Raw genomic sequence first — 25,252 nt, forward strand, 5'->3', positions numbered from 1 at the left:
AATAATACACAAGCCCCTTCACTGAGGCAGTAAATCAGGAGCCAGGCGTCTGTGTTTGTAACGAATGCGTCGTAAAAGTCTATTTATGACATACTAATGAAGCTCGCTTAAGGAAGTAAGAAAGCTGATGTTAATTAAAGCTTTTTGATTTACAGTGTGGTTTGATTTTTGCAGCCTTTATGCCTACTCAGTTTAAGAGAGGAAGTGTGTGTATGTGTGTGTGTGTGTGTGTGTGAGAGAGAGAGAGAGAGAGAGAGAGAGAGAGAGAGAGAGAGACTGTCTGGATAAAAACATTTTATGTTCCTGGCCCCAGGATCATTTTTGGCGAGTTGCCATGTGGTGTAACTTTTCTGTCTCTGGTGCATTCAACACAATTAATCTTTTTTTTTTTTTTCTTCAGTCACAAAAGTTTTCATCCTTCTTTATACCGCAAAGTTGAATTTCTAAAGCAGAAGGGAATGTGTTGATTAACTATCTCTAAGGTCGGACAGTAGTTCCAGCTGTAATTCAAATTCACAGCTTAATATGAGTGTTAATGTTTCCATAGCAACAGCTCAGTATGGTGGTCGATCCACTGGGATTTTTTATATCTTTTTTTTTTTTTAACAATAAATTAAGATGCTTGTTAAAGCGTTCGGTTAGAAAACTTTCATTTATATGTGATGTTTATGGAAGGAGTCATCAGAAATCTAGAAAAGATCAGAAATCTAAGGCAGTTGTTGATTTCCATCACTTATACTGTATGTTTTGAATATGTGAGAGTATGGTGCAAAAAAAAAAAAAAAAACCTTACTCAGTCTCATCAATAGAATAAAAAGTCCCAGGTACGTTCTAGTTGTTTTGTTATATATATGACTATGTTTTCATGAAATATTGGTAACTTAAAGGCGGTCATGTGGACCAGGAGGCACCAGGAACAATCTGAAGGTTGTGTGTTCAAATCCTTGTCCTTTTCAGAGAGCCAGGATATTCTGTATCATTAAAAATCTCTAAAAAAAAAAAACATTATCTAGTTAATAAGTAAATGCAGATCGACAAGCAGGAACGATGGAAAAAAAATGCTTGCCGTGATTTCATCAGCTAACGCTGTTCGTAAAGTCTAATTATTCTGCTACGCTAGACTTCATTAGTCTGATGCAAATGAATGATTTCCATCCATGCTATTTCTATGAACATAGGTTTGATGACACAGTGGGTGCAAAAGTAAGCGTCTGATGATTACATTTACATTTATTAAATGCACCACTTTTGTTAAAAGCGACTTCCAACTGAGGCGGAAATCCAATCCGAGGAGCTGATGGTGAGACGAGTGAACGCTGTGTGACGAGTAGCCCAGTGCTGTGTGTTAGTCAACAACTATGTAGAGTTTTTGTACAGAAATTCACCAAAATGTCATACACATTACTCCAAAATGCAGCTCCAGAGCATGTGGTACGATACGAGAGCACGCTCCTGACCCTCTCACCTAAGGCCGATGCGTGTCACTGGCGGTGAGTCACGAGAATTGCATATGCAGACTGAACGTGCTGTAATTGGTCTTAACTGAGAGTTTTATTGCGTGAAACATGTGATGTCTGGCTCTTTTTATTGGCCTCTTTCTCACACTCACACATCATATCCAGCCTTAATTCAAACGAAGCTCAAATTTCATCCCTAGAGGCTAGAGGATGCGACGCGTAATTTGCGACGCGGCTCATTTGCGTCGTTCGTGATTTCCTATTCCTCATAGACAGTGTAGCAGACTGGAGTGAAGCAAGTGGTTAAATTGTCAGCACATTTCTACGCTTCAGTCACGGATCCGGTGTCTCAGGCGTGCTAACTTGTCAGCAAGTCTTTGTTTTTATGGAGGCACGTCATCGTGACAGTACTCGACATGAGTCGACTAATGAGACCACTAATCACCTCCATATGGACACGCCAAGAATCAGTTAAAACCTGCATTAAACTTGTCTATTGTGGTGCTAATTGCCGTCTTTATTGCCGAGTTCCATGTTCGCCTTTGTAACACCATTATAAGTATATAATATAATAAAGTAACATCTGGGATGAACAATAAGGTCAGAGTTGACTTCCAAAATACTGTTTTATTTCATCAGTTATTGGAAACCTCATGTGCCGGAGTGCGACATAAACACACCTGACGTGGAACAGTGAAATGGTAATGCAGTAATCATAAAACATCCAGTTTTTAACTAAATATAACACATTGGTTTATTTTTTAGTAAAATTGTCCTTTTTTTGGAAACTTATCTAAAATTAGGATTCGTCTTAATAATTGTCTGTCCGTACCTGGGACATGTCTTGATTCGTGTCTGTCTACTTGAGAAGTGGATCTTTATCATGACTCTGGAATTTTTTGCCCGTATATGACTTGACTCAGTTCTTCTTTCTACTTACTTGAGGTCTGAGCTCATTTGTATACCTTTACTTTGGGACGTGTCTTTTTTTGGGGACTTGCCTGTCTTTAGAACTGACTTGGGAACTGACTTGCCTGTCTTTATAACTGACTTGGGAACTGACTTGCCTGTCTTTATAACTGACTTGGGAACTGACTTGCCTGTCTTTAGAACTGACTTGGGAACTGACTTGCCTGTCTTTATAACTGACTTGGGAACTGACTTGCCTGTCTTTAGAACTGACTTGGGAACTGACTTGCCTGTCTTTAGAACTGAACTGAGGAACTGACTTGCCTGTCTAGAACTGACCTGAGGAACTGACTTACCTGTCTTTAGAACTGACCTGAGGAACTGACTTGAGACATTTCTGTCTTTACTTAGGACTTGTCTGGGGACTTTTTTTTTGGGAAAACCTGGGAATTGTCTGTCTGCATCAAACTTGTCTCTTGCAACATGGTCTTGTTTCTTGTCTGTTTGCAATGGGACTCAACTGTTTAGTGTTTAGTTGGAATTTGTCTTGGGAATTGGCTATCCTTTCCTGAGATTTGTCTAAGGATTTAGGACTACATCTATACCTGGGCTCCATATCTTCCCTTATAACTTGTCTGTCCTGACTTGGTACTTGTCTCGGAATGTCTTTACTTAGGACTTTTCTCTTTTTTTGGACCTGACTGTCTTACTTAGTCTTGCTATATGACTTGGCCTAGTTCTTGTCTGTTTTTACTTAGGACCTGACCAGTCACTTGTCTCTCAGTACACTTGGGGTTTGTCTGTACTTACATGGGATTTTTCGTGTTTCTTGTCCGTCTTGGGACATGTCTTGGGATTTGTCTGTCCTTACTTGTCTCAGATGTGTCTGTCTTTAACAGCGATTTGTCTGAAGACTCGTCTCTCCTCACTTGGGACTTGTCTTTAATTCTTGTCTGTCTTTAATTGTGACTTGTCTGGAGACTCATCTGTCTTTACTTTGGACTTGTCTTGGGAATTTTCTGTCTTTATGTGGTATTTGCCACAGGACTTTTCTGTTTTTACTTGGGACTCGTCTCAGGACTTTTAATAGTCAGCCCCTGCTATTTTACTTTTATTTTTTATAACTAAATCTAATTATATAGCTTAACAATATTCGTAGTAGTAAGTATCTAAATACTTTAGTTTCAGTGCAAACTTACAGAAGCACATGTTGAACAGCAAAACATCTTGGCAAATTGGCCACATTTGGTGCGAAGGGAAAAAATGTTAATTTTCTTCAAACCATTCCTATAAAGGGCACATTGTAGTAAAGTGGAATATCCAGGATCTCCAGACTGTTACACAAGGCTCTCAAGCGAAGCCTGATTTTCACAGGGATTATCCTTCTAGCGGCACTTCATGGGATGATCTATGATCCCGGAGTCGAAGAGCGTAAAACACATAACAAGGACATATATAATCCATTAATCCATCAAGTTAATCTGTCACTCTGGAGCAGATGAAATGTAAAAGCCGTCATGGTTTTTGAAGAAGATTCTCTGTGGGAAAAAGACCCAGAAAGAATGAGAGGGAAAAAAGAAGAAAGGAAGAAAAACAAGACCACATGGTAAATGTGTAAACAGGGAAGATGTTGACACACAGTGGTGCTGTTGAACATATACGCTTAAGCCACGGTCGGTGTAGATGAGTGACAGACGGCGTGACCACACACAGCATTCCTCGCATGTTCAGCGCTGTTCGGGCCAACAGGCAATGGGCAAATGTTGAAAAAGCAAACATGAAGAATAGAGCTCTAGAGAATATAATCTCAACCATTTACCAACGATAGCGCTCGGGTGGAAATGGTTCTGATAATTACAGCATACTTTTAGGATCAAGAGAAAAGAGCACTTTCTTTCACATGAACAAAAAACAAGTCTTCAAATCCGTTGCACTAGTTAGCACTTTAGTTGCTAACTAGCTTTATTTCCCTTACATTCACTATATGTCATCAAACGTCTTCTAAAGTCTAGTTTTTTTTCTCTTTATCTCTTGCTAGTTTAACTAATTACCAAAGGTAGGGTTAAAACTGCATTATTTCTGTCATGAACAATTTCTTTAACACATTCATTCATCTTCTACCGCTTATCCGAACTACCTCGGGTCACGGGGAGCCTGTGCCTATCTCAGGCGTCATCGGGCATCAAGGCAGGATACACCCTGGACGGAGTGCCAACCCATCGCAGGGCACACACACACACACACACACACTATCACAAACTATGGACAATTTTTCCAGAGATGCCAATCAACCTACCATGCATGTCTTTGGACCGGGGGAGGAAACCGGAGTACCCAGAGGAAAACCCCGAGGCACGGGGAGAACATGCAAACTCCACATGCGCAAGGCGGAGGCGGGAATCGAACCCCGACCCTGGAGGTGTGAGGTGAACGTGCTAACCACTAAGCCACCGTGCCCCCCTTCTTTAACAGAAATAATGTTATATAAATAATATAGTGTACATTAGGTCAATAGAGACTGTATATAGAAGCCGACCAGCTAACTAGCTAGTTTGCCGCATGTACTTGCAATGCATTACAATAGATAGATAATCCTACTTCAAACACAAACAAAACTAGTTATGCTGGTTATGTTTAACTGGTAGCTAGTTTATAAAAGGTTTGATAGTGGACAGTTGGTCCATCGTTATTTGTTGCTTGGATGAATAAACAAATGAAACAGAAATATGTTATTGTTCAAGATACTGTACTTCTCAGTATTGAAAAAAAAATGGAGTTTGCTCCTGTTTTGTTGTGTCCATGTTGATGATTGAACGTCTTCCTCATGTCTCACGACACAGTGGTGTTAATATAAAGCTCATATGAAAGTAGACACTCAAATTTTAAGGAATTTTTCATGTTTCATCAAGATTTCTGTTTTTACCTACAATACTAGGAGCAATTTATTCATAGAAAAGTACAAAAAAATTAAAAAAGTTTTTTTTTTCCGACACAAATGTTTGTATCTTCAAAGTAACTTTTATTCAATTCAGTTTATTTGTATTGTGCTTCATTTGCCTCACACCTCCAGGTTTGGGGGTTCGATTCCCGCCTCCGCCTTGTGTGTGTGGAGTTTGCATGTTCTCCCCGTGCCTCAGGGGTTTCCTCCGGGTACTCCGGTTTCCTCCCCCGGTCCAAAGACATGCATGGTAGGTTGATTGGCATCTCTGGAAAATTGTCCGTAGTGTGTGATTGCATGAGTGAATGAGAGTGTGTGTGTGTGTGTGTTTGTGTGTGTGTTGTGTGTGCCCAGCGATGGGTTGGCACTCCGTCCAGGGTGTATCCTGCCTTGATGCCCGATGACGCCTGAGAGGCACAGGCTCCCCGTGACCCGAGGTAGTTCGGATAAGGGGTAGAAAATGAATTAATGAATGAATGTATTGTGCTTTTAACATCTCACATTGTCTCAAAGCAGCTTTAAAGAATAAAAATGTAATTGTTTAATGTTTAGAATTAAGTTACTCTTTATCTCTAACATTCATCCCTAATGATCAATATCCCTGAGGTGATATTGTTGAGGAAAAACTCCTTGAGAAGATATGAAGAAGAAACCTTGAGAGGAACCAGACTCAGAAGAGAAACTCATCCTCATCTGGGTGACACTGGATAGGAAATAATGTCAATGTATATAATGTCCTTCCCACAACAGTTTATAGTACAGTGGAACTGTGTAGAGGGGGCACGGTGGCTAAGCGGTTAGCACGTTCCCCTCACACCTCCAGGGTTGTGGGTTCGATTCCCACCTCCGCCTTGTGTGTGTGGAGTTTGCATGTTCTCCCCGTGTCGCGGGGGTTTCCTCCGTGTACTCCGGTTTCCTCCCCCGGTCCAAAGACATGTATGGTAGGTTGATTGGCATCTCTGGAAAATTGTCCGTAGTGTGTGATTGCGTGAGTGAATGAGAGTGTGTGTGTGTGTGCCCTGCGATGGGTTGGCACTCCGTCCAGGGTGTATCCTGCCTTGATGCCCGATGACGCCTGAGATAGGCACAGGCTCCCCGTGACCCGAGGTAGTTCGGATAAGGGGTAGAAAATGAGTTAGTGAGAGAGTGGAACTGTGTGACCAAGAGCTCCTGAGGAACTAATAGATCAGTGTAAATGTTGATATCAACATTTGAAATCTTGGTTTCTTTATACTTATTGAAAATGTCCCAGAAGTCCATGTCTATTCCTCTAGCTGACTGGCAAAAAAAAGGGGTTAAGGAGAACATGTGATTGATTTTTTTTTTTGTAATTAAATTATTAGTTGATCGATTTTTGTTCAGGTCGTTTTTGGGTGAAGTGCTATTTTAGACTTGTAATGCTAAATTAAGGAGTATTTGGGTTAATAAAAGATGTTACATAATGTGATGTATATTGAACTGTCTGGAATTTTAATGCCCGTAATTCTGATTGAGTTTAAAGTTCCTCAGGTTCTTTCAGAATTGTTGAACAAAAGGTCTTTAGACAAAAGCATGAATTTAAATAGAGAGAAAGTTGAACTTATATTCCAGGGAAACGAGTGCAGCATTTTTTATTTTGAGCGCTGGACATCAGCGTGTTGTAAATAAAAAAAGGAGAACTTGAATATTAATAACAACCCCGTCTGCTGATGTAGCCACAACTGTTGTCTGGCCCTGACAGGAAATTTAACACCGACACCCACCACAGAGTGCAATATGGCATCAAGAAACAGCTTCATCAGCGCTGCTGTAATTACACCATTAGAGATGTAAAGACCAGAATTTATCAAGTACAGTTTGGCTTATGACCAAACACATACTTGCTCTCCGGGTCTTTCGAGTTTGAAGATACGGTTGGGTGAAAATTTTAATTTGTGAAATAAAAATTTCTGCTCCCCCTGAGCATTGTCAAGCCAAGATGTTTATTGCCTGAGGTTTCCTTAAACATATTTTACACCAGAATTATGAGGCTAATGCTGCTAACAAACATCTAGAAGATGTTTGCATCCGGTTTAAGTCTGGTTCCTTCTCAGGGGTTCCTTCTGGTATCATCTGAGACGTTTTTTGAGACATCATCTGAGACGTTTTCTTTTAACGTTGTAATAAATTGCTGTATTTTGTATTTGCATTTCTTCTGTATGTTTAGGTCACCACTTTACCTTTAGGAGGGTAAATACCCTTAACTGTACAATAACCCCTTACAGAACCTTCAAGAGTTCTTTAATGGTTCTTTATCAGTGTGGAATCCATGAATTGTTTTCATTGCTCAAATGGCTCCTTGAAATAGAAAAAAAGGATTCTTTAAATTTAAAATATATATTTCATGGCATCAAAAAGAAGGGATTCTTTTAAGAATTAATTATCTGAAAGGCTCTTTGGGGAACAAAAATGGTTCTCCCTGAAGTGTAGTAAGACCAGTTTAGCTCAATTTCAAATCCATAAATTCTATTTCATTCCCTTTCTAATTTGTAAACACTTAGTTATTGTGTGGTTTTACACAGAATCCTGAAGCTTTTCTCCTGAGGAACAGCTGAAGAACACTTGAGGAACACTCACTCACTCACTCATCTTCTACCGCTTATCCGAACTACCTCGGGTCACGGAGAGCCTGTGCCTCAGGTGTCATCGGGCATCAGTCTATTATACGTATTATACGTACTGAAGAAGAAGGTTCTTCAAGGGTTCTTCCGATGGTTTACTAGATAATTAAGCATTGTATGCTTTCAAACATAGAGGTTGTACTTGGAGTCTTTCTTCCTGCTATCCGGACAAAACCTGTAAACATTTGGCTGATACACTGAAAAGAACATAATGATCCATCATTTAATGTTTGTATTGCAGACATTAATTAATACATACCTTCAAAACACTTGACATGTTCTGGATATTATTGAGAAAATAATGACCAAATTACAAGATGAAATTTAAGTCTTTGGTCAATAAACTTATAAAGACAACATTTAAGGGTTTACTGTTGGTGCAAATTGGTGGATGTTTGTTTGTGACTGACATTAAACAGAACCTTAACCAGATAAACCTACAGCTTTAGGATTATTACTTGCCCCTGTGAACAAGGTCATCGTAGTAAGAATTCTGTATCATTCACCAATCATACACTCTTAAAAATAAAATTATCAGGAAGAATCCCAAAGTGAGGGGACATGGTGGCTTAGTGGTTAGCACATTCGACTCACACCTCCAGGGTCGGGGTTCGATTCCCGCCTCCACCTTGTGTGTGTGGAGTTTGCATGTTCTCCCCGTGCCTCGGGGGTTTCCTCCGGGTACTCTGGTTTCCTCCCAAGGTCCATAGACATGCATGGTAGGTTGATTGGCATCTTTGGAAAATTGTCCCTAGTGTGTGATTGCGTGAGTGAATGAGAGTGTGTGTGTGCCCTGCGATGGGTTGGCACTCCGTCCAGGGTGTATCCTGCCTTGATGCCCGATGACGCCTGAGATAGGCACAGGCTCCCCGTGACCCGAGGTAGTTCAGATAAGCGGTAGAAAATGAATGAATGAATGAATCCCAAAGTGGTTTTGCACCAATGCCATACGAGAACCATTTTGTGATTCCACAAAGAACCTTTTAATAAACAATTCTCAAAATAACTACTTTTTTGTGCCATAAAGAGCATTTTTCCACTACAAAGCACTTTTTGTGCATTGGAAAAGCTTTATAGATGTTAAAACTTCTTCACAGAACCATAATCTTGACAGAGAACCATTTAGGAACCTTTATATTCAAGACTGTAATTGAGCACTTTATCCCTGTCACTCTCGCAAGCCATTAAGTTATTTGTCAGGGTGTATGGTTCTATGAAGAACCGTTAACATCCATGGTCCAGTTCTATTACACAAAATGTTTTTTGCAGTGGAAAAAGAGTCTTTAGACTATAAAAATGTTTTTTTTATGCCTCTAAGAAAAAAAAGGAATTCTTGTAAGAATCATTTACTGAAAGGTTCTTTGGGGAACCAAAAAATGGTTCTGTTGTGGTATCACTGTGAAATTCCCTTTTTGCTTCTTCCTGGCATCTTTCAATTTAACAGTGTTCAAGAAACTTTGCCTTGTAGCTCCGACGATAAATTTGACGTTCACCAAATACGATTTGGTGGATCTGGAAAAAATGATAAAACCACATTAGATTTATTTCATGTCAAAGAAACATTCCTCAAAAAAGGTCCAAACCTGGAAAGAAGTGATCTCATGCTGCAGTACCAAGACTCTTAAGACCACGTCTGCAAATGCAAGGAATGAAGTACAAAAGGAAATATGCGGACTCGCCACTGCGACGTGACAAAGCCGGCCCCGGAACAAATATTTAACAGGGAGGTTTTATGACAAGCGACAATCCTCTGCTGTTCGTTTACAGCAAACAAGCAGAAAAGAAAAGAAAAGAAAAGATGCTGTCACATTCCTCAGGTTATCTTCCTCCATATGGAGCACAAGGGCCGGGCCCTGCACAGGAGAAACGTCTCAGAGTGCAGAGGAAGTCAGCTCTTTCGTCAGCAGCAGATCTCTAAATTCCTTTTTTATTGCTCTTTATTGTTATAGGAAGTGGTGTGCAGGTAGGAGATGGCATGAGGAATGCATGAAATCCAATAAATTATAAAATCTAATCCTGGTACAATATGGTGGGAGTTTCAGTGACGCAGCATGATTTCCTGAAATCTGTCGAAACTTTATTGCTGTATTAAACTTGCCGTGCAGACCAGTTTCTCAGTATCAGAAAATTCTCTTCAAAATAACCTGAACTTTTTTTTTAACAATTTATTTTCACATAGGATTTTTCCCAATCTATGATTTATTTCTTGTTTTCCACATGTAATCTTTTGCATATCACTTATTTATTTATATTCATGTGATTTATTTATTTATTTTTTTACTGTGCATTAACTTAACAAGATTATTTATTATTCATCTACTTCCATGTGTGATTTTTCCACGATTTGTGATTTTTCCACGTTATTTATTAAATTAATCGATTCTTGTTTTAAACAAATGGCTAATGTGCTTTAACATGATTTTAAACAACAACAACAACAACAAAAAAACATTTCCCACGTCATTTTTTTTACACAGGGTTTCCCATATGTGTTTAATTCTTTTTTTAATTTTACTTATTTGTTTACAAATGAGTCCTTTATTTTAAAGCGTTTCTTTTTTCTACACATTTATCATGTTTTCACACCTTAATTGTTCACACTGAGTTCATGTGCAGTCTCAGGATAAATGTTTTCCACACACAATCATTGGCATGTGATGATCAATCTTGATTGCGTATTTATTTATTTATTTATTTATTTATTTATATGATGTCCTAAGGAAAACTGGGATAGAAGAAATTGCTTGGGTTCATATGGTAGTAAAAAAAGTAAACCTCTGTCTGCTAATACAATTGATGCGAGACTTTACTTGCAAACATTCTCAGCTTTGCGTCTGTTCCCCTGGTGGCCCAAATCACTGGTTTATTTCCCGTCTCGCTTCGGCCCTGAACTTCCCATGCACAGAAGTGAAACGTGCAAATAGTAGCCACTAGGGGGATACACGCGCATGCACACTTCCCCCTGAGGGGTTCGGGAGGCAGGGGAAAAGTGCTCCTGCCTTCCCTGCTTTTTACCTGTGCAAGTCGACTTCCCCTCGTTCAGCAAACAAGAGGAGGAAGGACTAAAAAGCAGAAACTCCTGAGTCTTCAAAGCAAAGCATCGCGCGCTACGCAACACAACCTGCCCTTCCCTCCTTTCTGCATGTCTGTCTGTCTATCAGTCTGTTTGTCCGTCTATCTGTCAGCCAGTCAGTCAGTCTGTCTGTTTGTCTGTCTGTCTCTCTGCACCCGAAAGCCCCTGTGAGGATCCCGCGATGCTCCTGAACCGCTGCAACACGCCCTGACCTCATCCGAACGGCGCATCGCAACTTTTAAACCCAAATGCAACTTTTAGGACTTTTATTCCCAATATGCAAGCTCTCGACTTTCTGACGCGCCTTTTGCACGCGTGTGGCATTTCTGACATCGTGTTGCGAGTGGGATAAAAAAGCGCACAGGCGCAGAGGCTGGTGGAGATAAATTCAGTGGGAGATGAGATGAGATGAGGGGGGCTTGATTCCGATTCCTATCTCAACTCTGATTGATTACTTATTAGTCACCCCCCTCCCTCCCTTTGGATCCCAGATCCGTTCAAAAGGCAACGTGGAGCGCAGAAATGAACGCACTGCCAAGCGCGCTTGCGAGCTCCGATCCGAACAGAAGACTCACTTTGGTAAGCATGAGGAACATGGTGCTGCTTTATAGAGACTAATCATAAGAGCGCCGGTGCTTGGGTTTGTTCAACTCGGACTCGGATCTTCGCCTTGACAGCTGCTGAGAGGAAAATCTAGAACTTGCGTGCGTCCTTGCACGTTTCCAAATCCCCCCCTCCCCTTTCTTTCTTTTTCTGGAGATAAAAACAAACTAACGAAAAACATTATGAAAGTGTGGACTTTCCTGCCGTGGCTTCCTTGCCTCGTTATACTGATCCTGTGCGTCGGGTCGGAGTGCGGCCCCGTGTGGAGGAAAGGTCGGTCCAAGCGAGAGCTCGTGAAGCTCCGGGAGGCTCGGGCGAACGTGCCGGGCGCGTGCGCCACCCGCCTTCCACGCGGCAAGCGCTCTGTGCCGGGGCTCGAGCGGCGTCTGCCCCGTCAGCGCCGGCGCGCCTCCGCGACAGACGAGAGCGACGACCCGTCCGTCTCAACCGCGTCTTCCGCGCACGGCCACGCTGTTTACTTCACGGGACGTGGAGACCAGCTGCGCCTCAGACCGGCGGAGGAAATCCCGAGAGGAAACTTTACGCTGGGGATGTGGGTGAAGCCCGAAGGAGGACAGCGCTCCCCCGCCGTGATTGCAGGTACGTGACGTGATCTATTTTCACCACAATGAATGAATTGCAGCGCGAAAAGACTTCATTTGGGATCTCTCTCTCTCTCTCTCTCTCTCTCTCTCTCTCTCTCTCTCTCTCTCTCTCTCTCTCGTTGTTTACGGTGACCTGGTCTGATCTCAAATCAATCAAACTTTGAAGTTTATGAACTCACGTCACCAATACAGATATGGAACGGCAACATGCATGTATTTATGTATGAAGGGTAAAATATATCATTAGATCCGTTTTTTAAGTCAAACCATCAGCTATAAAACGGAGAATAATCTAAAACATAAAAGGGTGCACGCCAGATTTTACGCACAAAGTCCAGTAACAGTTTTTGCAATACACAAAGTGAGTCCACGGCGCGTGACAGCTCGTGCATGCTGAACTCTTGTTTAGGGTTACATATATCCAGATAAATCAAGTTCTGCTTATCCCAGTGTAGGTGCTCCATCTGTTCTGGATACAGCGGACCCACTTAGACACTCTTCTCACACTTAATACTAACCATGCACTTTTATTTCCATATCAACTTGTTTTCACGTGATGCGTATAAGGTTCTGTACGTACTTTATAGTTTTCCTCTGGCCATCTGAGCCACGCTGAGCCAAACAAGCTGTGGGTTCAGGGTTTCCCCCGTTTTAGAGCACAAAGTTTCACACACACACACACACACACACACACACACACACACACACACACACACACACACACACACACACACACACACACACTTCCAACCCTCTCACTTCAGACCAAATAAAGGAAAAAAACAAAAGGATTTACTTGTAGGCTTTGGCGCGCAGCACCAAACGGGACGGGTTGCCAGATATATGTATTTGTAAAATATATACATTCTTTTTTTAACTCACACAGTAGTGACAGCATTGATTTGTTCTTACAAAATGTGATTTATTAACGTAGCATGTATTGATTCTATAGATCAAGTTTGTGCAGATATGTAGTGATTAATAAAGGTAAATAGAAACGGGTTAAAAATAATGTCAACCCTGTTTGCTGCGTTGTAAATAACATGCTTGACAGATTGATAAAATGATGCCCTGCCAGTTATCATGTAATTACTGCACTCACATGCTGTTGATTTTTGGTAAAGTCTGTATGCCTAGAGTTGCCATATCGGGATTTATAACGCACAAATTAACAATCATTATTATATCATTATATCAGTGTCTTTATCAGTGTATATATATATATACACTATGGGATATATATATATATATATATATATATATATATATATATATATATATATATATATAGACTATGGGAAAAAACAGTGTATTGCAAAAAATAAAATTATCCATAATCCATAATTTATAAACAATACAAACATATATGATATATTTATCATGTTTGCCAAATATCAACATATTTGATATTTACTAAGTTAAGAGTTTAAGCTTTATTTTTACTGCAAGACTTAATCCAGTAATAGAGATATTGCTGTGCTGTGTATGATGCTAAAATAGATTGGGCTGTGTGTGTGTGAGTGTGTGTGTGTGTGTGTGTGTGTGTGTGTGTGTATGTGTGTGTGTGTGTGTGTGTGTGTGTGTGTGTGCGCGTGTTGGGGAGGGGGATCTGTGGGGGGATGTGTTAGATCTGAACACAATACTCCCCCTAGTTGCTCTTTTCCCAGTGATGACATCATCTGTTTGAAAGTCGAAGCAGCCTGGGTCTTTCGAGAGCGGCGCACAGACACGGATAAGCCTTGTTCTATATAGAGTGGGAAAAATTCCTACATGACATTGGCGGTTTCCGAATAACCCCAGGCATTTTCATGGGAGCTCTGAGTCACGTTATTTGTCGTACTGTTTGTCCTTTAAAAAGGAATCCAGATGAATTACGCATCAGGCATGTTCGTGTAAAAGCATGCACTTGATCTTTGATTTGCATCCTGCCACTGGATGCCTGGTGGGTGCTGCTGAGAAAAATAAAAAAGCTTGCTCAGTGCAAAATAAGTCTTTTCAGTCTCTTTTCTGAGAGAAGCCGACTATCGGTTTTCCTTCAGATGGTGTTGTTGTGTGTTGTTTGGTTCAGAACTGGTGCAGCATCGTCTTTCTGTTTCACCTGGATGGCTGATCCAGGAGGGTTTTTATTTACAGCACAATCTAGATAAGAGGGAATAAAGTGACCCTGCTTAAACCTGAGACATTGGAGTATTTGGTGAAATGCTTGTCTAAAAATGGAACAAACGAAAAAAAAGTGTCCGTTAAACATTAATCACGATGCCGTACCGTGTCACTTTTATAATTCAGGTTTCATGCTGCTTGAGCATAAAAGTACAGCTTCTTTATTAGTCAAGTCCAGGCAGTGCTGAGGCAGAGAGTCTTGGACACACACTACGAACTGCACTGAATTCAGGACCTTGAACAGCGCTGAGGCGACGTTTGTGTGTCTACGGGAAAAAGAGAACGCTTTGGATCAGCTCACGACCATAATCTAGTCTGGTGTAATTACAGGACGCAGAGGTCGATACAACAGAACCGGCCGTCGAAGAGAGCAAGAACTCAGCAAACATCCTGAAGTTCAAATCTCGTCAAAGTTGCTGAGAGTCTTGGCACTGAAATTCATCTCTGATTGTCATGACGCAAAAGGGACGTTGCGAGAACATCCCATATCAAATAAAAGACAGTGAGAAATAGAGATTGCCTAATCGGCACTTGCACAAGACGGTTATAAAACTGCAGGAAACGCAGATTTGTATCAAAGATGACTTTTAGGTGACCTGTTGTGTAATTTTCAGAGAAGTGATGTGTCAGATGTAGCTTTTTCCATCAGGGATGTGGGAACCAGATTGACTTTTCTTTGTTGCACATGCCTTGTATGTATACTTATTGGTGTCGTTATAGGTGGCTGCTTCTGTGGAGCATCCTCAGTGCTGCTAAACTCTCGAATCTAATTAGTCAGATGGATGAATTAATTTTTTACAACAGCAGCTCTGACAAATGGTTTATATTAATGCCTGCGTTCTAATATGTTATCGTTTCTATAGTAACAGCTCATTCAGTGGGACTTATATGGTGAATTCATTATATGATGGTGAAGTTTTCTCCAAAAAGGAGTTTATGCTTTACGATTTCCCAGTTAAATGAAAAACATAGTATCAATGTATTCTAAATGAATACAAATACACATATGAATAAGGTCAAATCTTCTTCTTAATATTATTATTATTATTATTATTATTATTATTATTATTATTATTATTATTATTTTATGGAAAGCTTACCAGAAGGACTTGCAGGTCATCTGGTTGGGATTACCTCAGGATGTAGGATGCAACAAAAAGTCTCAGGAAGTTTTTACTCGTAAGTGAATTAACAGATATGTAGCTCAGACGCAATAATTACTAACACAAACACACAGTATTCATCTTTTCATCCTCAGTATCAGCCTGGTCAGGGTTGTGGTACTGATTCAAGCTACTAGTTTTTTATACTTTGACAAACTTATGAAATATTGGTTGCAAATATCACGCGAAAATATAAACAAAAACAACTGCGACTGAAGAAACACGTCTCAAGAAACGCAACACAAGAAACTGTTCATCTGTTATGAACTAGAGTGATGTAGCTGATTACGCTGGAATTGTCATAGACAGAAGTCACCCACCAGGCCGACAATTCTATATAAGAAAAGAAAAGAGAGGGAAAAGAAAAGAAAAAAAAAAACTTCAGGTTTAGGCCACACCCAATTTCTTTTAAACCTGAAAACAGGTATGTATGTTTGAAGTGCTAATCAGATGCTAATCAGTAAGAAACATTGCATTGCACCTCCATGTGTGTGCATGTCTTGTACTTCGTCATATGTTTTTGTCCAGGAAAATGTAAATGCTTTAGATTAATCGAGCGTGGCAGCCTTGTGACATGTGTTTACATGAAGGACCCTTCTGGCACTTTAGCACACCTTTTAGTTAGTTGGAGTGCTCACGCTGATAGATGGCAGACTTTTCTCACAGTGTCACAGAGTGCCTGTAATGTTTAACAGCGTTGACCTCTGAGGTCGGCCCCTGACGCTCTGAGAGCGCCCGCTTGCATGTTGTTGATCTAGAATGTTCTCACACAGGGTTCTAAAAACACTGTTGAGTGAGGGATGGCGAGGTTCAAAAACAGACTTAAGCATTGTGGAAGGAAAACTCTGTTTCGTTTCTCTTTCATGCTGTCTCTTTAGGTTATCCAGTTTGTTATAGACATTTTTCTGGCAAAAAAATTTTTTGAATACATGCATCCATCTGCTAGGCATGCCTCATCGCACATGCATGCAAACCCTAGCATAAACATGCTCCTTTTAAACAATCTACAGAAAAAGAGAGAGAGATAGAGAGACAGGTGGTAAGGGCATGAATGTGAACCAGAGTGATATTAGTAAACATGAAACCTGACACATGCTTTCCAGAGAAACCGAGCGGAAATGGTGGCATTAGCATGTTTGGCTTAAATTTCCAAACCAAATATTTAGGTGAAATTTGTTTTTTGCTACTTCAGAAACAACAGCAAAACTAACAGGCAATTTTGCGTGGAATAAGCTTTGGCCAGGTGCCACATTGTTTCTCGTTTCATCCAGTTTCTTCTGGGGTTTTTTTCTTCTGGAAATGTATGAAATTGTCAGTTGATCAGAATGTTTTTGCATGGTTTCATCTGTTGGACCGTATATTTTTGCATCTAGTATTCTCAGACTCTCCAGATCCAACACTCTGACCAGGATTGAGCGGTTCTTTAAGATGCCCTATCAGTGGAATCTTGTATCTAATAAATGTCACATATCGTCGCTGTCGGGCGGAAACCTCGTATGTCCAAATTTGGTCAATTTCATATTTTTTCACATATCGATGCTATTGGTCAGTCCCCACGTGGGTCTGTTATTTTTACAAGTTATTAACCAATCTAAAGTCTTGAAAATAGCTTGAGCACAAATCTCATAACTCCATTGGACAATTCAACTGTCCACCTCTTCCTCACTCCGTGTGAGAGCTTCGCGGCATATTTCTCCTCAAGAAGAGTCGCAACGAATCAACACGTCTTCTGAGGTAAATGTCTTCCAAACACTGGGCTCAAAGAAAAAAAATCTTGATCCCCGCTAGTTCTGGTGCTCGTCTGAGGACAGGAATTTAGCACAAGACAATCCACTGCAACGCGGACTAAACCCTGTGTACTGCAGATAAGGTACGGCGTTTTTTTAATTTCCTGAAAAATAACGGTTTTGGAGATACGAGGATTCCGCCTGACAGCGACGATATATACAATATGTATTCATTGGGTTAGGGTTAGCCTTATGAATGTTCATGAGGCTACAAATCCTGCCTAAGCTCTTCCTGGCAACTGACATAAACTGACATTTTTAAAGGATTACTCCAGTAGATATGACTGAGCCAGACATACCTGAAATATAGCAACAAAGCTATAAAGACAGAACTGCTCAAAAGATAAGCTTATGTCAGCTAACTTTAAAAGATCGACAATAACATCAACCATCTTGTGGATAAAACTTTAATTATAAGTTGATGCTGTCTTACAGCTCTTGTTATAAAGGGTACCATATAGATCTATGAACACCACTTTTGAAGTAAACTTGAAGACCTCTCCCTTTGCATTTCTATCATCTTCATTAGCAATACTTCCTCATTCCTGGAGATGTTTTCTGCTCTCTTGAATCCATCATAGTTTATAACCAGTATAGCATTTATATCTGACCCCATGTCCTGCTTGTTTTCTCTCACACAGGTCTTTTTGATAAGTGTTTCTATGCTTCGAGCGATCGAGGTTGGCTACTGGGTATCAAGACAGTTAGCGAGCATGGCAACCGAGACCCTCGCTTCTTCTTCTCTCTCAAGACGGATCGTGCACATAAGGTCACCTCTATCCACTCCAACACCCCTTACCTGCCTGGTCACTGGGCCCACGTGGCAATCACGTATGATGGCATTTATATGAGACTGTTTGTGAATGGCGCTCAGACTGCTGTCAGCAGAGAACAGTCTGGAGATGTCTTCTGCTCTCTTACTAAGAAGTGTAAGGTAGGTCATTGACTTCTTTCTCCAGGCACTGTTTGTACTGATAGGATAAAAAACGTTTGTGAAGCATGAATCAATGATAGCTCTGGGATTAGCACCAGCCATAACATTTTAACCAATTGCATGTTGTCCTCTATAGCATGTGTTGTCAGTTGTTGTATCTTCATCACCTGAGACATTTCTTTAATCAGAAGTAATAACAACAGGCCTGGCTAAAAAGTGTAAAAAGTTATTAAAAAAAAATAAATCAATGCATTGGAATTAAATCTAATTTGAACCCCAAGGTGTTGATGGTCGGTGGAAATGCCTTGAACCATAATTACCGAGGTTCTGTTGAGCAAGTGACTCTGTGGCGTCACGCCCTCTCCCAGCGCCAGATCATAAAGGACATGCATGGTCATGAGGACTCTCACTATCAAATGGATCTCATCATCCGGGAGAATTTTGAGCACCCTGAGCGCAAGTGGCTGGTAGTGAAGGATGGGAATTTCCCGCAGCCGGACAAAGGCCCTCGGGCTGGGCTGACCTCTCTGGACACGACCCTAGAGCCACCAGCCTGTGGGCAGACAGTGTGCGATAATGTGCAGGTTGTGCACAACTACAACCACTTTTGGACCTTCCGGAGACCCAAGATTGTGCGGTACCGTGTGATCAACGTGTACGATGATGAGTACCGTAGGCCAACCGTGACTGATCAGCAGATCTATTTGCAGCACCAGGAATTGAACGAAGCCTTCGCTATGTACAACATCACCTGGGAGCTGACAGTTCATAATGTTAGCAACTCTACGCTGCGTTCCCGGTTAGTTCTAGCCAACTGTGATATCAGTAAGGTGGGAGATGAGGACTGCGATCCAGAGTGTAACCACACCCTGACTGGTTTCGATGCCGGATACTGCAAGCCCAGAGCCCGCTGTGCTGAGCACAAGCCAGGCAACGGTGTGTGTGATCCAGAATGCAACTGGGATAACTTTGCCTACGATAAAGATGACTGCTGTAACCCCAATATTACTGATGTCACCAAGACTTGCTTCAATCCTGCCTCACATTTAAGGTAAGCTCAATGTGTTAATTCTGTTAAACGATTCATTTCTTTTTTCCATGTCATGTACTAAAATAATTCACAGTGAAAGTCATTTTATGTTGATGCTGGATGTACTGGCATTCATCACTATGTCTTTACCAAGAACTAGGGCTAGATTGACGTCACTCTCCAAAGTATGGGAATTTTCTTGTGGTTTTAAATGTAATAGGATTTGTAGAATCTTTCGTTTTTGCACTGACTAACTTTTATACATATGACAAGTGCAACTGAGCCAAGTTGGCAAGTAATTTCCAAAGCAGAAAAAACATCGCCATCCTTGGCATTCCAAGTGGGACATAACTGTGCTTTTGCATTCCATTGGACAAGAGCTTTCTGACTTTCACTTCACAGGTTCATAAATCATCCTACACTCTGGAGAGAAAGCCATATGCCTTGTTCAGTAAAAAAAAAGCATAGATGATTTTGCTAATTATTAGCACCCTGTTCTCCATGTTTACCATGCAGCAATGGTGACCATTGTATGCTCAATAGATCACGTGTCATAGTTCTCTATCAGTCTACACAGTCTGCTACTAACATTCTCAAAGTGCCAGCCATGCCTTCCTTCCAGCTCTCAATAAAGATCTAAATATTTTTTCCCTCTAAGGACACATTCTAGCTTGTGGTCGTTAGCTATAATGCTAGCATTTTTAAATCGTGACAACCATCTTAGAAAAAAAAAAATATTCGAACCAGGAATACCTGAGGTAACTGGAGAGAAAGCGAATGATGTTTACAATTTCTCTTTAGCCGTCTGGTTTAACTTTGGTTAGATCTGCGCTGGATCTCTTTTGTACAGCAGCTGTTGCTAATATTGCCATGTTTAAGTCTACAATGTTCACCTTGCTTAAAGTTGGAAGATTTATTGCATTGAAGCAGAAGTTGAGACAGAGCTTAATACTACTTTGGAGGACAATAGGCATATTGTGGAATGTCTGGAAGAATAAAAAAAAAGAGTTGACTGGCCTGGTTAAGTACTAGTTAACACTTTTACAGTGCTTATCCTGTGTTCTTTTCCAAAATCTGCTTCTGGGATGCAATTAGGAATGACAGGACATAGTGCGAAATGAGAAACTATGAGCACAGCAATGACTCCCCTGCCTTCTTGTCTGTTGAAATCCCTTGCGTTTTTCCACTGATTAAGTTTATCAAGGGAATAACAGTGTTTTCTATTAGCCACTTGAACCCGGTCCAGTCCAGACAATTGTCTCCACTTGCATTCCTTAAGTACTTCAAGTGACTCTGTGTGCGGGCTGCTAGGTGACATCAGACTTGAATAAAAGTACTTGTATTTTTCTGCTGAAACTTATCCTATTACAATCATCAAGGGGTCATTTATAATCAGGCATCTGGTCTAGTTACAGAAATCAGCAGCTGGCAAAGGCTGAACACGAGATTGAAATATTACGACTGATGGGATAAAGATTGTTTCTTCGAGAGACGGTTTTAGAAGGAGCCAAGGTGCAGCGTGCGAGGAGGAGGAAAAGGAGGAAGGAGGGGAAAACTTGAGTGGCAGAAAATTGGAGATGGACATTTTGGTTGGTTACTTCTTGTCTGTTGATTGTGATACATCCAGGGAGACAAACTGAAGTCATTGCTGCAAATGTTCACCAACATTCCAACGTAATTGTGGAATTCTGGACCAACATCGAGCTTCACGCATGCGGAAACAATGGATGATCTGGGGTTTATTTTTGTAGACTGGAATCTGGTACCAGTTTGCATGTTTAGGAATCTGGCTAGAAGGAAAAAGGGAGATGGAGCTTGGAGGTTCTCAGACATCCGTCAACAGTATAGCATTGAAAAATAAAAATGCTTTTCTTCTTGTCTTGCTGTTTTGTTTTGTTTTGTTTTCGAATGGTGCATGTTTTGTTCCATATTTTGATGTTTTTTCACTTGCATCAGGAGATGGGCAGTAAAAACTGTTTTCCAAAAGGAGGTGTTGTTGACTTGCATGCAATGTTTGGTTCTCCACATCACACACATTGTAGTGCTATTACTTATATACTAGATCAATGTATTTATGTGCAATAAGAAAAACATCTGCCCTGGCTCAGTTCCCAGGTCGATTAGTCACAGGCGAAAGGTGAACATACCCGAGTGCTTGTGCATTCATATCCAGTGTTCCATCGTGTCACATAACTAGATTAATTGAGCTTCAACCATACAGTCCTTTCGGCTAGGTACAGTACAGATAGGTACTGATGTGGGGTAAACTGAAGGTTTACCCCATGTCACCTGAACCCTAAGTCCTACACTCTATAAAGACGTAAATGGACATTAACAGCTTTGCCATAATGGACCACTTTGGTATAAAAGCGACCATTTTAAAGGCATAACACCCTTGTAAAAACATTTCTGGATCCCCCCTAACCGCACACACACACACACACACACACACACACACACACACACACACACACACACACACAACATAAACAGTACTGGTGCAACTATGTGTACAACACATCTGAATAAAAAACAGATACTATTTGGTCTGCAAGAACGTCCATCATCTGAAATTATTCTTGGGAAAATTACATTTCCTTGCAAAACTGGAAATGGTATTCCTTTCTTCCCATGAAGGTGAGTTTGCAGCTGTCAGCAGCTCACAAAAATATTAGCCTTTTATGGTGAATTCCGTCAACCGATTCAAGAACTAAAATTCCACCCAGGTTAGTCTCAATTTGAATTAATCCTTTATTGGAATGATCTAAGATTTAGTACTCTTGTACTCTTGTAGACCTGGCGCTTGGCTCACCACAGATCAGATTAGGATCTATCATAGTGGAAGCTGAATTCTCAACCACTAAATACATTTGGCAAAGAAAGTACATTTGGAGGTGAATAAGTATTAAGGAATAAAGGCAAATTTTCTGACAGAATCGGCCTGTTTAAATTGTTCTGCACTGGTTCTTAATTTGATGATTCATTCAGCCACAGTCCAGTGCCAGAGAAACCCAACCCCCTCCCCCCACCACCACAAATTGCCCAATTAATTATCCAACAGCATTACTGGTTCATGTGTCCATATTTGGTATAGTACAATGCAACTTGAATGTACTGTAGAATGCATGACATGTAAATTCTAATTCTGTTTGTTTGCTTTCTAACCATATGTAGGAAGAAACATACCCCAAAGTGTAAAATCAATTGGGTTAGATTATGGTTGATTTCTTTAGAATGAAGGTGTAAGAAAAGATGTGAATGCAAATATCTCGTTCTGAATAGAAAGTACCGTGGGTTGAATCACTCTCTCTTGCTCATTTTCTACCGCTTATCCGAACTACCTCGGGTCACGGGGAGCCTGTGCCTATCTCAGGCGTCATCGGGCATCAAGGCAGGATACACCCTGGACGGAGTGCCAACTCATCGCAGGCATACACACTCTCATTCACTCACACACTCACACGCATGTCAGGCACGGGGAGAACATGCAAACTCCACACACATAAGGAGGAGGCGGGAATCGAACCCCCAACCCTGGAGGTGTGAGGCGAACATGCTAACCACTAAGCCACCGTGCCCCCCCTGGGTTGAAACATGTAAAAAATCATTTGAAAATCTCATAACCTCATAACATTTTTTCGTAGTCACTACAGTGCTTCCAGAAATTTGCTTCGCTAATCAAGATGTTGTGCTTCATCCTGATGTAGATGTGTGTAGCTTTTGATTTGAAGAGGCAGAACTTCAACCTGAAATAACGTAGTGTAGTGTGTGTTGTTATCTCAGAACCACTGAATTTGCAGTGACTTAACAGAACAAACTGGTAGCATTGGTCAAAATTGTGAACTGCCAACTTTCCCGCTCATGAATCTGTGTTTGTTTCAGCCATGCCAATATTGGCCCATAACATTATTTTACAAAGCTCATGTCTGAACATTAAGCATATAAATGGAAAGGGTTTAAATGATTTCAGACTCGCTCTTTCCTACAGATCCTATTTGAAAGCTTTAAGCATTACATTACCAGAGGATGGCTTTGCACATCAGTCTAGTTCAATTAGCTCTGTTATTTTAGTTTCCCTTTCACAAACTTCACATGTGGAAAGGTTTGTAACACGATGTGTGGCCTTCTAATTGGAAAATCCACCCCCTCTAAAAAAATGGTTAGCCCTGGGGGAAAACAAGGGTTAAACCTTCATCCTAGGATCCAGGTCACACATCGAGATCAGGCTGGAGTTGAAATGAGATTTTCAGATAAATAAAGGTTGAAAAAGAGCAGCTGGGATAGATTTTTCTTTAGAGTACTTTTATGGTGAATCATTAAATATATCAGAATGTAAGCTGTTGTAAGATATGATGGTGTATTGAGTTCCACTTATTATTGGGTTTCGGTCACTAATTGATTAGTAGCAGACTTCCGATTGAGTATGAATATGAGTACAAAACTTCAACAAACTTGACTGACTTATTCTTGAATACAGTAAACCCTGAAAACCTGCAGTTAAACCTTGACTGCTCTGCCTCCAAAATGCTGTGATCCTTTTGTGTAGCTGGTGATGGAAATAAACAGGGTGAGAAGCTTGAAGAAATATGGCTGAACTTTGGAGTACAGCCATTTTTTTTTCTGAATTAAAACCAGCCAGAAAAGGTGGTCTGGACACCTTAAAAGGACACCCAATTTGCCGGTTCTTGCTACAGCTGTATCAGGCCGTCCCACTGACTGGAGACCCCAGGGCAATCCGAGAACCTGCTGGAGTGATTTTATCTCACAGTTAGCTTTGGAATGTCTAGGGGTTCCCCAGGAGGGGCCTGGAATCTGTGGCTGTGGGGAGAAGAAAATAAATGCATAGAAAAATGTTCTTGAGTGTTTGAAGGAAGTGTATAAATCTGTGGTGTCCTGAGATGGACTGTCATATAACTCCAATGGATTTTCCACCTTACATCCAGGGAGTATTCCCAGGATAGTCTCTGGATCTACCACAACATTGACCATACTGAAGATGAATGAAGAAAACCTTGAGGTTATTAATAAGATATTGTCATTCCGTATATAGGATCCTAAAAGATTTGTTGTTTTTTTCCCATTGGACACAATGGGGAACAGATCTTCAAAAGAAACCTCCAGAAAAATAGGAAAGTTGCCAAAATGCTCGATCCCATCCACCCACACACACACACACACACACACACACACACACACACACACACACAAACAAGCCTGGAAACCTTCCTTTTCGAAGAAATCAAGCAAACTTACATAATTTCTTGGAAACAGACCAAAGCACTGACTGAGCATTAAGCACACTTTTGTTTTGCTTCAGTAAAACCATTCACTGAACATCTTACTCTCAATAAAGAGTAATAAAAAGACTTGGGAAGAAAGCTACTAATCCTTCTTTTTTTTTTAAATATCTACTATATCTCTGGCTTGTTGTTTGACAGGTGAGAGCTGTCAGGATGTAGGAATTTATATTTATATTTGGAATATCTTCCATAAGGAACTCCAGGAATTCTTCTCTGTCTCTGACAAACAGATGGTTACGATGTGTTGAGAGCACAATTAAAACGGTGTAGTTAAACAGCTGTGCATCTGGTACTGTACATAATGGAGAACTGTGGACTGTAGCTAAGACAACTGTCTGCCATTTTTCCTTTAGAAGGATGACATAAGATTTATCGAGCTGCTGTCACAGCATAAAGCAAGCCAAGCATCTTTATTCCAAGCTAATTACCTTACCTAGCTTTGAGTTTTTTTTTAAATAAACACATCTTGTAGTATCTCTCACATGTTTTGACGTGGTGGGATAACGAATGTATCATGCGACGCTAGGACAATTAAACATACCTCCATGTGATGTTTGGACACTCTTCCACAGCTGGAGTGTGTCATCCCAGTGTGTGGTCTTCATTTAGACTAGCTGTCTGGGAGCACCCGTTAATGTCAGGCAAACATATCAT

At 40.7% G+C, this 25,252-nt stretch overlaps 1 protein-coding gene across 2 annotated transcripts in view; it reads left to right on the forward strand.

The window, feature by feature from the left end:
- The first annotated feature begins 11,129 nt into the window (after nt 1-11,129).
- Nucleotides 11,130-25,252, forward strand: part of pappaa (pregnancy-associated plasma protein A, pappalysin 1a) — an 88,840-nt gene continuing 74,717 nt past the window's right edge. For both annotated transcript variants that reach the window (XM_060863351.1, XM_060863352.1), the window contains exons 1-3: nt 11,130-12,219; nt 17,976-18,268; nt 18,550-19,319. In XM_060863351.1, coding sequence (XP_060719334.1) covers nt 11,802-12,219; nt 17,976-18,268; nt 18,550-19,319 — 1,481 coding nt within the window. In that variant the 5' untranslated portion in view covers nt 11,130-11,801. The remainder of the gene's footprint in view (nt 12,220-17,975; nt 18,269-18,549; nt 19,320-25,252) is intronic.

This window comes from Tachysurus vachellii, chromosome 26 (genome assembly GCF_030014155.1).
Source record: "Tachysurus vachellii isolate PV-2020 chromosome 26, HZAU_Pvac_v1, whole genome shotgun sequence".
NCBI classification, from domain to species: domain Eukaryota; kingdom Metazoa; phylum Chordata; class Actinopteri; order Siluriformes; family Bagridae; genus Tachysurus; species Tachysurus vachellii.